The following is a 16229-nucleotide window of genomic DNA, read 5'->3' as shown; positions in this document are numbered from 1 at the left end:
ATTTGTAGATTCTGCCTCTTCTGAACTTTCTATGAAATTACAAAGCTGTGATTGCTGAATTAAGAGTTGTGGGCAGTTAGGTATGCCCTTTCACCTTTTAAGAACTATGATAGATATCCTTGAGATTCTCATTACCAGAGCACACTGCTCATGACTCTATTACTCCTGAAAGAAAAATGATTATTTAACAAGTTCAGCACAATTGCACATCTGAGCCAACAAGCAGTCAAGCAATTTATTAACAGGTCTGTCAAAAGTTCATATATTAAAAATCAAGGCTTGAGCTTGAGATAGCTGTATAGGTTTAAGAAGAACATTGCATTATGAAGCCTAGGTGATAGCACAAGGTGCTAGATATAACACTCACAATCTCTTAACTATGACTATAGGTTACAGGATTGCACAGTGCACACGTTCCTCACATACAAACTGCCTCTCCCCGTGGCCTTAACTATTATTTAAGGATTAGGTCAACTCCAATATTACCCATGAACCAAGACTAGCTCTAACAAGGATTCTCTCTAACCAGGTTTTGAAACTAACTATTACTAACTAAGGGATGATAGTAAAGGATTGAATAAAATTACCTTGACACTGGCCCTAGAAGACAGAGCAATTTATTACAAGGCAGAGCTGAGGTGTGTGTAAGAAAAAAACCAGCTTTGCCATTTAATTTTATGTAGTATAACATACGACAAAAGCCACGCACTAGACATCCTAAAATTAAACTTCCACTATAAGCAAACCAATACATTTTAAAGTGTGTGACAGTACTGGGTTGCAGCCAATGATAATCCTAGTCCACTGAAATTAATGCATTTGACTAAGGTCTATTAGTTTCAATGAGTCTACTGTGAGTAAAACTTATAGTAGTTTGATACAATCCTATGGCACTAGAAATGTAAAAATCAGGTCATGTGCTTTCTAAAGTCAAACCAATAGTACCCCTTTAAAGAGGTTTCCATACACGGACCAATGTCTAAAGAGGTACTTTAGATGCAGTCAAGGGCAAACACAGGTATGACCAAAGTAGCAGGTCCATATGTAAGCTAACACTCTGCTTTTGAAAGCCCTCAAATTTTAAAAGTAGATTGCCACGTGACAGGAAGGGCTGCCACTTGAGAAATAGAAGCCAAATGCCACTATGAACACATAATAAATAGTTGTGTGATTCTTTGAATCCCAGCTATTATGCTATGGTCATTTCAGATTTAATGAAAAAAAGAGAGAAAAGTATTGCTGCAATTAAAGAGGAAGAAGTCTTGTAACTTGTTTCAAACAAACAAATCTGACATATGACAGCCATTCCCCATTTATTTTTCAGAGATAAAAAACATGTATGAACTTTGGGGGTTGAGATGGAGACACACAGCACAAGCACACTAAAAGGGGCAGATCAGGGATTTCAGCACTGCTGATAAATAGCGGTACAGCTAATATCTACGTAACTGTTTACTTTTTACAAAAACGGTTGTACTACTCCCACACACACAATCTGTCTAGCCAATAAACCTCATTTCTTAGTACTGTAGTTGCAGTACAAAAGAAATGCTCTCTGCAAGCAAAGCTATGTCTTCAGAGTTGCCTCTATAGTCGCAGTCACTCTTTTCTTCACTGGGGGATGGGTCTTGTTCACGTGCTCTGAATAACCTAATCATTGCTGCTAATACAGCAACAAATAAAGGGAAAACCTGCCCGTATGCGTTGCACAATATTTACAGGCCACAAGCCGTTATTTCCTTCCATTTGAGATACCATGTACTACGTCCTTATAATATGTTGCACAGATAGAACAAAAATTCCCAAGGGAACATGCTGATTAAACACCAGAAAACCATTTAAGACCTATAATTTAATTTTCAACAACAATATACGGCAAATGGATCATAAGGAACAACAACCGGCTCCAATATACAAATACCAGTACCAAATATAAAATATATACCTGGCAAAAGAAGATTGTCTTTTTATGGCTGAAGACTCCTGTGAATAAATATGATTAGATTCCTTGATCAGATTCTGTGGCTCAATGACTTGAAAAGGACATTGGAGGGGGGGGGCTGCTATACAGTAAACAAGAGCAAAATGATTCTTCCCTTCCAGTCCTATGTTGAAAAATATCAAATAAAGCTCTAGCATACGTTAACATCAGCTACTGCACAAAATACAATTTGACCATTAAACATATTGATTTAGTCTGATGTAGCAATGCAGTACCATTCGACTTCTCCTCAGCATGACGACAGAATACACTAATTCATTTTAAGCTTTTTTTCAAATGTAACCAATTAAACCAAACACTAAACAAATCTGCGAAATAAAGAAAACAATACTCTCAAATAAACAGGCCCCAACTCACATACCGTCAGGTTTTTTGGGATACATTTCCTTCATTAATCTCTCTTAGCAGCAGCATCACTCACTCTGCATACTCCTCTGTCTGGTCTCTGTGCCCCCCCCCCAAAAAAACCCGTCACCTGGCAAGAACACGTCTTTTCAGGGCAAATCCCCCCCACCCCCCACTATGTCTCAGAGCTCTTTCAGCCACATCCCAGTGCACGCAAGAGGCAGCGGCGAAATCTGTGTTAGTAGCAATTGTGGTTGCAGAGGAGGACTGTAGGCTAAGGCAGCTAGATAAGCAAAATGCTGACTTCTATTATCTATTGCACCACATGCACAGACATACTGCATCAATGGCTTCGGTTCACAACAATCACAGTAAAGGCACATAAAATCTACAGAAAAGAAATGCATTACTCACTGGGTTTTATTCTTTTGCTTCCTCAGCATGTAATTCTTTATGCTTTACAATGCAGCAGGCATGCAATGAGATTTCCCCTTGCCCTTATTTCACTGATGCTGCTGTGTGAATAGGACTACACACCCAGAAAGGGCGACAGGCAGAATCAGCCTGAACATTAAGAACAAATATTTAATGGAAGCCTGGTTATCCCTGTTCTCTCTCTTTCACATCTCTGCCTCATGTATCCAGGCACGGGTGGTACTGGCTCCCTTGGGAGGCTGTAGCTAGCAGCTGAGGCACAAACTAAAACATGGCATGGATGTCAAGGAGCCGATGACAGAAAGAACAAATATTCCTGTAATATTATGGACAGAGACTTTGCTAATAAATATACATTCACGAGGCCACAGCAAGCAGCTACAACAGAGGTATTGTTATGGTTCTCCATAGGCAAGGAATCAGAAGCCGAAAGCCAATTCAAAACTCAAAGTTGCCAGCCACAGTTTGTTTTTTAATAAATGATACTGCAGCCACATCAGGCTGCACTGTTACTCCTCCATCACCACAGAGCCCAGAGCCAGTTTCTTGGCAATAAAGTAGTAGATAAGGCTTCACTTGCTTTTTCCTACAGAGTGCCTCAACCACCTTTCATAATGTGGTTTTAACTATTTCCTAAATACTTAGCCCGGATAAATGCATCCTAGGCCCGAAGGCAAGTGGGTAAGATTTGACATCCAAGAGAGATCATTTCATTTTACATCCATGAATCAATTAGCACATATGAACCTGCATTAAGGAGCTCCAGTACTCTACAACCTTACTCCACAGATCAGAATTCCAACTTGATCTGCATATGTATCAGTCCTGATTAAGGAAATTGCTGTTGTCACGCCCAGGACCTTTGATTAAGGAATAAAGATAGCATTTACACACACGTGATAATTCAGACAAGGAGGTGAAGGGGTGGGAACACAAACAGGGTCACTATGAGTTCAGAGACTGAACAATGGTGAAATCCTATTTTATATCAGACTGTTGTGGTTTGCAGATGGGATTCTCATAAGAGTAGGAGGAAAGTCTGATTACATTATTAAATAAAATAAGCCTGAAATATTTATTTAAGCTTCTGAACAAAATATAGTTCAATATGTTTCAGGAACACAATTTAGAATGGCTGCTTGAAACAGATACAAACTAACCCTGTTGAATTAATAGTATACAAAGCTTTGCTAATAGGAAAATATAGTTATCACATCTTATTTTCAAACGGAACCAAAGCAAAAAGCCATCACTAACGTTTAAAAATCAGAGTAAGTGAAAAGCATTTAAGGAAACAACTACTGCTTTCATGTATACCAAAGTTTATGGCAACAAAAAATGTAAACAGGCAGGCTCACACTCAAAAAATAAGGCCAGAAATCAGGGTTCTGCTCACAAATCATGATAAAATACCTATTTTTTAATAACCTAATATAAAATATGTGGAGTCGTAAGGTAGAGGGGAGGGACAATTTGTCCAACTGCTCTCTATTCAACTCATTCCAGAAAGTCCATATTTTTGTACAATTGTAGAAAATTAGTCTGCACAAACAGATTGCTAATTTAAGCGGCAGCATATTTTGAGTGAACAAAGAATTACAATTTCTCACTTGTCCCTGAAAATAATTTTCCAGCATAGAAGTTTAAATATGGCTCACTATAAACACCAGACAGAAGAATGAGTGAGAATTTTAAAATCAATTAAACCAATGTTTATAAAAGATTTTTAAAGTTTCAACTTTATTTACATTGAGAAATTTATCAATATAAATATAGCAGATTCTTACTATATTATCTCTCATATAAAACTTTATTTTACAGTTGACTGTATAAAGACACTTAATATGCTGCTAATGACGTTGACTGAAACCAGATAATTTATATACAAGCATTGCTCACACTTGAGCATAGTCCAAGTGTGCAGTACAGGCCACAGTTGTTTGAACAGTTAATAATTAATCCTAGCCAATACCATTTATTGGTTGGTAACCATCTTTAATGCTTAGTAATACAGGCAGCTCTCTCAGCACCATGTTTCCAGTAAGGTTCCATGCCTATAGAATACAGATAATATCTGCCTTCTCAACACAAATCCTAAGAAGTCACTCACCAACTGCATCCTACTAGGCTTTTCAAACAATTCAAGTGTGATTCAACCTGACCACTAACACAGCAGTAGCGTGTGCATTCTACATACCAGTGAAGAACTAGGTCAACCGAGTCTATACAGATCCATAATTTATAAATGTGCCTGTCAAATCAAGACCTCTATGAGTACTAAGCTAACTGTCTTTATTATTCATTTATTCAGAGTATTTATAAGCCGCTTTTCAGAACACAGCCTCACACAACAATGTACACAAAAGTACCTGCTGCCCTAATAAAAGTACCCATTTGAATAGTTATTCAATGAGGGAATTGAAGGGCTATATCCAAACTATGAAGCGTTAGGCTTTGGTCTAGGGGCCTTTTTAAAAGCCACTTTTCGTAATCATTAATATATGCAGAAATGTGTTTGTTTTCAACAGCTAGTACTATTTCATTTACCACAGCTGGAAGAGACTGGGACCTGTAAAGAAGCCCCAGAGAGATTTCATTTATTTCTGAGCTAAGTGGTCACAGGTTTCCAGGCATTACTACTACTATACTATACTACTACTATACCCACAGTACACCATCTGCACTGCAAGGACATAGTTCTGTTTCCCTGGCTATCCAAACTCCAGTTTATTTGTTATCCTAAGACTCCATAAGGTGTGCCATGCATAAAGGGTATTTAAACAAAGGCTGAATGGAAAGTCTGGGGCATTTTAGTACAATATACGGACTATTAAGATCTTGGTTTATACACAAATTCACTGCAATCTTCTATCTCAGGATATATTAGCATGACCCTCAATGTTTAAAAGCATGCCAACCCTGTCTCTGTAACATTGTCATCCTCAGCCTTCAGTTTTCTGCTCAAATGCTGACTACCTATAAGCAAAAAGAAAATCGGATTTTACTAAGTGAACTAGCAGCCTCTTATTTCGGAGGACAAATTCAAGGACTGATAATCTACTTTTTATTATATGTTGAAATAGTCTTATCAGAAATGAGCACCATCAAGTTGCATGCTGACATGCTAAAAGGGTTGTGTGAATCGATCCTAGGTCTACCCTCATCAAGCAGAATGCATAATAGCAATGGTCAGTGAGGACACAGATTGAATCGGATCACCAAGCATTTCTCTGACACCAATTTCTAGTTTCACTCTATTAAGGTCATTGAAAACTGAGCAATCTTGTCACGATGCTTTGAAGATTTTCCTGTAACTAAATACCAGGGAATAAATCTTCCTTGTTCTCAGTTTATAAGAGACAACTAGAGTTTATTCAAGTAAATTCCAGGATGTGATTCTTTCAATACCCCAAACCTGTATGTGATTCTTTCCTTTCTAGCTTTGATTCACTACAGAGCAGGAACGGCACAACTACTTCCGTATACATATAAGGGGCTCTGAATATGTAATGCTTGAACGGCAGCCCTCCCCTCACACATAAGCTGTAGTCTGCTTTTGAAACTCAAGGGAATTAGGGGTTCTGCTGTTCAAATGCTGCTTTAGGCATGCCTAAGGACCTGGGCACATAAGGTACCTGTACGTTTTAATTTTGTTAGATGGTCCATAAAAACTGCTCTGTTATAGGAACAGTAGATCTAGGACTAATTGCTTGCTTTCCAGAATTCTCCATTATTATTAATGTCGATTCCACAGAAGAGGGTTATAAACATATCTTGTAGCAGGAATAACCTCCAGGAGGAGGGAGGGAAGCTTCATAGAAGTTGAGCTCCACACACAAATACGCCTTTTAGTCCAGTTTACTAACACAAACATGTGGGCAGGCAGACTAATAAAAAATGTTAAGGAGATAGATTTTATTGAACCAACCTCAGCAGATGAATGAATAAAGGGATATCCAGACTTCTGAATACAAAAACTTTATTTCCTGACATTATATACCCCAGACATTTTATATCCCATCTTTCTTCCACCATGGAACCCAAGACAGTGTGCATTTGGTTCCATGGTACTGACCAGACCTGCTTAGCTTCCGCAAAGTGGTGGTCTCATGTACCTTCAGATAATATCCTGGGATCTTACAGACATGGCTTATTTTACCTGCCAAGGAAGACTTCAGTTACAGTGGTTGGTTCAATAAAATATATAGCTCTGCCTCAAATTGTGGCTTGGAGATGGCCTCTAATTGTGCCATTTTGTTTTTGTTTTTATGGGTAAACGCCGAAAGTAGCTCAAGGTTTTTAAAAACTACCACCCACTCCTGAACAGCAGGCCCTCCTCAACAATGCTGTATCACAAATGTTTTACAGATTTCTACTGATGTCATTTAGCAACAGGGTCTGCTCTTTTTAGAAGCACAAGTCCTAATCTCCCTCAGGCTCAAGGAATTAGTCATGTGCTTATTTGCATGTAGACTAAATGTTTACAAACTTTGGGATGCTATGTGCAATTTTCTTTGTACTTTAAAATATAGATATCATGCAACAATGTGACATGCAGACACCCCAAAATATGAACATTTAACATTATCTTCAGTAGTGTCTTCAGCAGTTTACACAAATTAATTGCAACTGTTTCCATGAGTTGACTATAGTTTGATAAAGTTGGTTGGATCCAGTTCGTGAAACTAAGGTTTTACTGAAATCCATGAGACAAGTTGAACAGGCTTTAAGTCCCACTGATTTCAGTGGGAATGAAATGCAACTAATTTAGTCTGGATCCAACAAACTGCAGTATTTCTGCATCACAAGACTAATACTATACTGACCTCACTAGCCTTAACTGACACTTTCTGACACTTTCTGCATCTATTTGCATAAGACCACCCACACTTGGAAAAGTAAGGTACCCAAGGGCCTTGCATTAATGCATATATCTGAAACTCTGGCCCAACTTCTTCTCATAAAATACTGTTCTAATACTTTCACAACTTTAGAAGTAGAAGGATTAGTGCATAAAGAACTATCAGCTTAAATGCTGCTCAACTACTAAACAATTTTATGTAACAGGCAATAAATTTATCCTTTTCACCTATGCTGAAAGTATTACCACTTATTAATGTGATAATGAGTGAAATAAATTAAATACCTCCAAACACACTTCACAGTACATCACAAGCATTCTGAAGGACACAAACATGCTTTTCATAACAAAAATATTTTCAATGAAAAGATGGTATTTATGTTGTTGTTGCTTAGTCGTTTAGTCGTGTCCAACTCTTCGTGACCCCATGGACCAGATCACGCCAGGCACTCCTGTCTTCAATATTTTATACTGTATTTTATACAGTATTTTATACTGTAATGCAAACACACACAGAAGAATGGACCACCACATTCAAGTACTTACGGTCTTCTCCTGGACATGGCATGCCTGGCTTTTCTGGAACACTGGGGAAAACTGCAATAAAACATAAAGTATATATTATGTCTTAATGAATTACATTTTTATCCATTCACTGTTTTATCCAAAAACAATAATCATATATTACTTCCACAACTGAAGAATACAAAGGCAGGGCAGTGTCTTAAAAATATATGGTTTAGGACAAAGCTGCAGACAACAGGGTTTCAAATGGCATAGATGATGATCCAGTCAGTACAGAAGGCAAAAAAAAAAAAAAAGGACTGTGGTGACTTAGGAAATGTTCGCAGAAGCAATAGGTGCTAAGAAGTGATTTATAGGATGAAGAGTACTAGATAAAGAGTGCTTTTTGAGGAATACTTTAAAATAAAGAAGTACAAATGTAGAAGAGGGGAAAACTGAAACATGAGACTGATGAGCTTGCACATCAAAACAACATCAAGGCTGGCAGACACAGGCAACTGGGGATATTGGGGCCAATTCATATGAATTTCATACTTTTTTATACACCACTGAGATATATTTTAATATATTAAGCAGTATGGAAATTAAATAATCAAATAATCAAATCAAATATATCTGCTGGACCCAATGCTAAGCGTCCAATGAAACACATCTTACAGCTATACCAGCTATGTTTAGACAGGGTTATTTCAAGATGGAGAGCATTACATGCACATATTGGATTTTTTAAAAAAATATTGTACAGAAAGACATGTACATGCTTGGAGAGTGGTGAGAGATAAGATCATATATGGGAATAGAAAGATGCTGTGAGGGGATAGGATCAGATCCAGGACTAGAAAGATTTAAGCAGCAAAACTTGCATTACATAATCTTTCCAAAAGGAGACAGAAAAGAAGAGCACAGCCAGACTTTTTGTCGAAAGCTTCAAATAGTAAAACTGACTGCTAAGAGGATACCATACAAAAAGGTATGTAAAATTGCTGTTTAAAGTTAAACAGATTGTTTCAGGCAGCACCATCATTTACCATGAATAATGAGCCCTTCATCTCTATGCTGACAATACAAACGGAATGCTTCTTCCAGTTCCATCTGAGATGATATGGTACATGGATCACCTACCGAAAGAAAATGAGAATGAGAACAAGGAGGAAAAAGTAACCAAATTTACATGGCTCTACAATTCATGGTTTTGGTTGAAATGTCAGGAGTGTAGGTTGGAATCTTTGACGCCAAACATAGATTAACTCAGTATCTCAGGAAACCAAGCAGTGACAACAAGTTCATGATTTTCCTGAAAGAAGTTGATCCCTCTACAAAGGCAAGATTCAGAAAGGCCCATGCAAAGTACTTGCACATGCACTTGGCGGGTGTAGTCAAATGGTTTTTTTAAGAGTAGCTTCTCACACCTGAACTTCTCCAGATAATCTCCATCCCTTTTGAAAAGGGATGGGTCTACTTATGCATCTGGAATATCAGGTATAGTGCTTTGGTATTCTTGCCATAGGCATCTTAGTTGCACAAAGTTTCCAGAAATCCACTTGCCATGGTGGTGCCCCTCCCAAATCTGGCAATAAGGATAAGGCTCAGAAGAGCTTCAACTCCTCCAAATATATGGATCATTAGAACAAATTACAAGGTGTGGAGATGCAGAAGTTGAGCAAGTCACTCTGAAGGCTAGGACCAATTATCTGTGCTAAATGGAATCCTTGCTAGTTCCAGACTGAAAACAGAAGGGGAGAAGTCAGCTTTATCTGAAGGGAGAGAGACCCTCCTAAGTTCATAGTTCACAACGTTAGAAATGAAAGTGTTTGCTTAGTCTAAATTGTAACAGCAATAAAAGACTACAGAAAAAATGCATGAGGTGTGGGGGGGGGATCCCACAGGGCAAAGCTGCATACTCTTCTCCCTTTGACATTATCCAGCTCCATCTAGCACTTTAAAACCTAACAACAGAGCAAGCATTTTGAAATATATATAAATAATATAAATAAAAAAGGCTGCATTACAAGGGGCAGGAGAACCCTTGTAAAGCAAATCCTCCATGTGTGCAAACTCTTCCTATGCATGTCTACTCAGAAGATAGTTCAGTAGAGCTTATTCACAGATAAGTGTGCATAGGATTCGCCTTCTTTGGTGATCGATCATTCAAAGTCGAGTAAGATTGTCTTCCATGAAAACAGTCTTAACAGTGAGTGTGTAAGTGACTCTGGAGGCCAATTCTGGATCCATACGTCCTTCCACAGTGGGGACATAGGTTTATGGGTGGGAGTTGATCACAGTGAGGGTTTGCCAAAGGTGCCTTCCTCTTAGCTCACTTCTCCTTTTCACCCTGAGTTCATGCTTCTTCAAAGTCTGTAAAACCTTGGTAAAAGCTGTTCTCCAATTGGAGCCCTCGCAGGCCAGTGTTTCCCAGTTATTAGTGCTTATACCACATTTTTAAAAAGATTTGCCTTGAGAGCATCTTTAAACCTCTTTTGTTGACCACCGGTATTTCACTTTCCATTCTTAAGTTGGGAATAGAGTAGTTGCTTTGGAAGACAATAATCAGACAACCAAACAACTTGACCAGTCCAATGAAGTTGATGTTGAAGAATCATTGCTTCGACACTTGTGATCTTTGCGTCTTCCAGTACACTGACATTAGTTCGCCTTTCTTCCCAAGTGACGCATAAAATTTTTCGGAGACACCACTGATAGAATCTTTCAAAGAGTTGGTGAGGAATCAATGCTTGTAGTTGGGAATAGGTGGAAGGAAGTGCTATAACTTGAATACATCAGGTCAATCCTCCCCCAAGACATTTACTCAATTTGTATTGCAATTTTTAAAATGCAGATAATATGATTACAATATTATGATGGGACTGGATTACACAGTGGGCTAAATACAAAATTATGGCTGGCTACCAAGATTAGTCAGAATGGTAACATTCAGGTGCCCATACTATGTAACAAGTCTGGAGGAAGGTTCAGGTAATTCCTGGATTTTCAAGAACAGGACCAGCTATTATGTATTCCTTCAGCCTAACAAGCATAGGCACAACCCAAAACCAGTATAGCTCCTTACAGAGGCTCATCTAATTGTATCTGATCTCCTCCCGCACACCATTTTAAGATTGTAACTGAATACAGGAATTCAATACAATCAACAATTGAATAGTAACTAAAGATAACTTACACCAATCTTTCATTTTAAGTGAACCAAGGCCCTTTGCTTCAGAACTGCATGCTAAAACCAAGCTTTCCCCTGCCATTTCAGCAAGCAGGTCCAAGGAAAACTGCTTTGTGCTACCGGAGCAAGCCTCTGAAGGCACACTCACATCACCAAACAGCAAATCAATGGTTACAGCATTCCCCTTTGAACCACTGACAGATTTCAGTCACCTGATGCCATTAGAGCAAGCAGGTGATTTGACAGGTGGGCAATCCCACCCACCTATCAAAGTTGGCCTGCGGAGGGTAGACGGATCCTGCCCACCAATATAAATACCTGGCCTCAAGTGTTTGAGTTCTAACACACAACAGGAATACATTAAAATGCCTGTAACTGGTAATCAGGAAATACAAAAACAACTTTGCTCCATTAACTTAAGGTTTTGCTTCATTTTGACAAAGAATCATTATCACAGGACACCCTAGGAAGCCACAGGCTCTTCCAGAAGCGCCATCTTGTGCCCAAGATTTTTTTGGGGAGGAGTGCACGCCACGCATGTGTGACACCGTATCATCGGAAGAAGGCCTAGTATGCAGCGGCTTCCTCTCTGCACTCAGGATGAGCCAGCCACTGAACCACGCTGCACCCTGCCTCCTCCACCCACTCAATGTTGAGTGGGGCTGGCTCCCTGCCAGCAGATATTGAGGGGACCGAAGGCACTTCCACCCCTAGGAGCTGGGCTCTTCAGTTGGCATCATTGGAAGAAAATATTTTTTAAGTTCTCCCTAAGAGTTCTCAAACTGTACAGAATTCTTTTTCAATAAATTAGTATCCATGAAGTCTAGATCAAGGCTGGGGAACCTCAGGCTGAGGATCAAATGCTGCCCTCAGGCCTGTTTATGTGGTCCTTTGGACTCTGCCCAGGTCACGTGCCTCAATGGCTCTGCTTGGTCCCCTCCTTGAGTGCTTTAGCTTGACTAAAACGTGTAGGTATAATAATGCTTCTTTCTGACCTGGAAGGACATGTAGTTCTTGACATCCTTGAACAAACTGATAAAAATGACAGTAGTTAAGAACTGTTCAGCTGAAGATGTACATTCATTTTTTCAATATGGTTGCTTTACTTTTAACCTCTTGAACCTTGTCTTAATAGACAGCTTCTACAATAATTTTAAAAGGTTAACTGAAATCCAAGTGCATAACACTGCAAAGTATTTTCCTATCGTCACATGGATATTCCTTCCTCCAAGGAGATCAGGATATGCAGATATAGCAAGAGTGGCAGCATTCACATGTGGCAGGAAAGAATGGTAAACAGCTTACCATGAATGAGGAGATCACTCCTGCTTTGCTCCTTCTGTAGCAGGAGCAACAAACCATCATTCTTGGTGAAGCATTACACTCGGCTCCAGCACTGAGCTTGTTTGGAGAGCAGCAAACCGCAATGTGAAGCTAAACTTTGCTCTTGGTTTACCAATCATTGTTTGTTGGAAGTGAAACATACTGCAATCTCCAGTTCAGATGTAATGCCAAGCCAGGGACTGTGACTTGTTGCTCCCACTGGGGAAGGAACAGAAGGGAACCAACCTCCACGTTCATTGTAAACTGAATTTTTTATCTAACAAAATTTAATTTACCCATTGATTGTAATAAAACCTCTAAGCGGTTTACAATAAATATTCAGATTACTGGAAAACAGCTAAAATGAATGATAAAAAGATGAAAACATGCCAACATCTATGTGTCTGGATTGGCTAACCAAAACAAAAATGTTTTAATCAGGCACCAAAAAGTACAGTGAAGGCGCCTGCCTGGTGTCAACAGGCAGGGAATTCCGAAGTACAGATGTTGCCACGTTAAAAAGCAAACTCCTCACAACTTCAGAATAAGCATTTTGTGGCACCTGTAACAGTGTCAGTCCCACAGATCAAAGAAATTGAGTTGGCACATACGGGAAAGGCAACTCCACAAGTAAACTGGTCCCAAGGTGTTAAGGGTTTTAAATACCAATAGTAACACCTTGAACTTGGCTGGGTAACAAAAAGGCAACCAGTGCAGGTATCTGAGCAGAAGTGTTATGTGCTGACAAGGTCTTACTCCTGTCAGCAACTTGTGCTGCAACATTCCACACTAACTGCTGTTTCTGGGTCAAGCACATAGGAAGCCCTATACAGAGCACACTGCAGATATGTGAAATGAACCACTGTGACTTGCTCAAGGCATCCTAATGACCATCTAACATGTCCTTGCCTGAAATGTGCCAAAATATACAATACGAACAATAAGGGAATATCAGATTTTCCTGTAGCAAGTTGAACACTGCTACATGAATATCAATTGATATACCCTTGATAGTAGAGACCCATAAGCAAAAGCCCTAAGAAATATTCTGATTTTACTGTTGAGGAAAATTTCTCCCTTTCAGATAGTCAAGGAAAGATCTCTGATTTCAGATAGCAATTATACAGGGCTCTACAGTGCAGGAATCTTTTGTTAAGTATATTGAAGATCATGGCACAGTTACCCCACACATGTCGCATTGTACCACACACCAGACTTTTCCCAGACTTGCTTTTTCTAATTCTAATTTTCTAATTTTCTAATTCCAACAGACTTAAAAAGAAGAGAGCCAATCAAGAAAGCTCAGGAACCTGAGATCCACATTAAAGGGCCAGAGCAGCTAAGTTCAGAGCAACGAAGTGGGTCTGTAGACAAGCCCATCTCACACTTGAGAATCATGGGTATTACAGCAACACTTGTTTCACAGTGAGGGGAATAGTACAAGATATGTACATGGGTGGGTTCTCTCCCTCAGTAAATAGTGATAGGTAGAAACTTCATGTTGAACCCTTAACTGGGCCACGAGAGCTTCCTTTCTTAGCTTAAATGACACATATGCTCACCATAAAAACTGCTTTCAACTCAGCAAGCTTATTGTTGGCACAACTTTCATGCAGCCCTTGCCAGTGGTCTTTCAGTTTTAAAAATGGGGGTAAAATCACCTGATGGAACTTCTGCATGCTTAAAAAGCAAGACAGGTTGACAAGCCCCCTTCACAGTGACTCTCCACTTGAATACATCTGGGAAACAGGCTCACTCCATTTAATGGATGCCTCAGCATTTCAAAGCTTTTTCAAGTTTACTGGGAGTAGGAAACAAAAAAAATCAGGAGAATGATACCACGCTTTTAAAGCATGACATCTTCCAATATTCTTTAAATGTACTCAGCGACAGAAAAATAGGAGCACACACAAAAACTAAACTCAAAAGCAAGTATGGGAATGATTCACCTTGTATTAAGACTAAGCACTATGTTCATGCTTTTAATGGCATGTCACTTGGGATACCTCTCCTATCAATCCACCATAAATCAATTCAGTAGCAGTAGTCACACTTGCAGAACTTGATGCAGCTGGCTGAAGATTTAAGTATTGAATAATACACTAGTAGCCTGGAGAATATTTACAGATCTGCAGGAAATACCCTAGAACTGCTACAGTTCTCAACTCACGTGTCCTATGCAAACAAATTACACTCAATTAGAAAATATCAAGTTTCTGCATGGTATCGCTGAAGCATCATCTTGAAAGCAAGTACAAATGAAGTGCACACAACTGAGTCATTATTGTACACACAGAACTTGGAAGAGGTATGTTCCTCTCAGTATCTGAAGTCTAGCTAGCAGAGGTGAGACAAGATTTCAGAGACCCCTATTTTCAGTGTCCACTTGCCTTTGTATAAATTGATTCTAGAATTTCTGCCAAACAAGAAGTGTCTATGAAATGATGTGAGCGGTATATAAAAAGATCTGGAGAAGTTTTGTCTATTAAGCAATACACACTCTTGAAGTTCATATTAGGAAACACACATTGCAATTATATAAACACTGATCTCTTTCTAGTTTGTGTGGGTATTGCTAAACAATTAAAGAACAGAAACCTGGGCAGTATCAAACAATCTGGTAGAATGCATTTAAAATAAAAATGAACAGTGCATTAGTTAAATGTGGCATATTAAGGTAGTCAATGGGTATGATCCTTCTCCACATAAGCACACCTCCTTAAAAGGAATCCCCGTGAGCTGTGGCCCTTCATGTGTTGTTGGACTCTCAACACCCATCTGCTCCAGTCAGCATGAACATAGGTTAGGGATAATGGGAGCTCTAATCCAGCAACACCTCGAGGGCAAGTTTCCCAACCATGCCGTAGGGCTGAACAAATCCTACCCCCACTGCAATCACAATGCATCAGGCATTCAAAAGAAAGGGGCTTACATTTCCAGCAAAGGTATGTATGAGAGGCAACCATAGGCCTCCTCTGCCCCATAATAACCTGATGTCTACACAGATACTGGGAGAGGGAAAGAAATTGTGCTTGGCTGTATGCAAATCTTTCTGCGCACAGTACTTATGTCAGGAAGAATCACACCCACATTCATAAAGGAAGGTTATGCTTCACACATCAGAATTAGAGAGTACATAACATTTTCAGAATGGATTGGAGCAAGCTGCAATACATGCCTGATTATCTGGGCTTTATTAACATATGTATCCCTTGATATCTCTTAAGTGAAAATTTGAAAACCAACGATGATTCAAAATTAAGTTACCTGTTTAGTATCTCCATCACACCCAGTTAATTAACTGTGCTGTAAAATGCATCAGAGAAATATTTGCAGAAGCATATTTACATGAGTCTGAAATACCTTCATTATCAATCCACTTAAGGGTAATTGGTTGTTCCTGTTGTAAATTGCACATCTCTCTAACTTCATCACAAAGTTCACCATAGTTGATGGATGCACCCAGATTTGTTATGAGGATATCCCTGAAAGAGATGAATTCAGATTCAATAGCTACATGTGTTCACATTAAACCACAAGACATTTGCAAAGATTGAGGCAATCTA

The 16229-nt window shown here is 39.1% G+C and overlaps 1 protein-coding gene across 5 annotated transcripts in view; it reads right to left on the bottom strand.

The window, feature by feature from the left end:
- PRKCZ (protein kinase C zeta) overlaps positions 1 to 16229 on the bottom strand; it is a 94982-nt gene that overhangs the window by 69788 nt on the left and 8965 nt on the right. For 4 of the 5 annotated variants that reach the window (XM_083628698.1, XM_083628697.1, XM_083628695.1 and 1 more), the window contains 3 exons: positions 16027 to 16148; positions 9197 to 9286; positions 8190 to 8240 (listed from right to left, as the gene is read on the bottom strand). In XM_083628698.1, the coding sequence (XP_083484824.1) occupies positions 8190 to 8240; positions 9197 to 9286; positions 16027 to 16148 (263 nt within the window). Of the gene's footprint in view, positions 1 to 2363; positions 2501 to 8189; positions 8241 to 9196; positions 9287 to 16026; positions 16149 to 16229 lie in introns of those variants that run through there. The other variant, XM_083628699.1, reaches the window with a different exon arrangement.

Source organism: Podarcis filfolensis (assembly GCF_964270895.1).
Source record: "Podarcis filfolensis genome assembly, chromosome: 8".
NCBI lineage: Eukaryota > Metazoa > Chordata > Lepidosauria > Squamata > Lacertidae > Podarcis > Podarcis filfolensis.
This window is presented reverse-complemented; position numbering and strand designations above follow the sequence as displayed.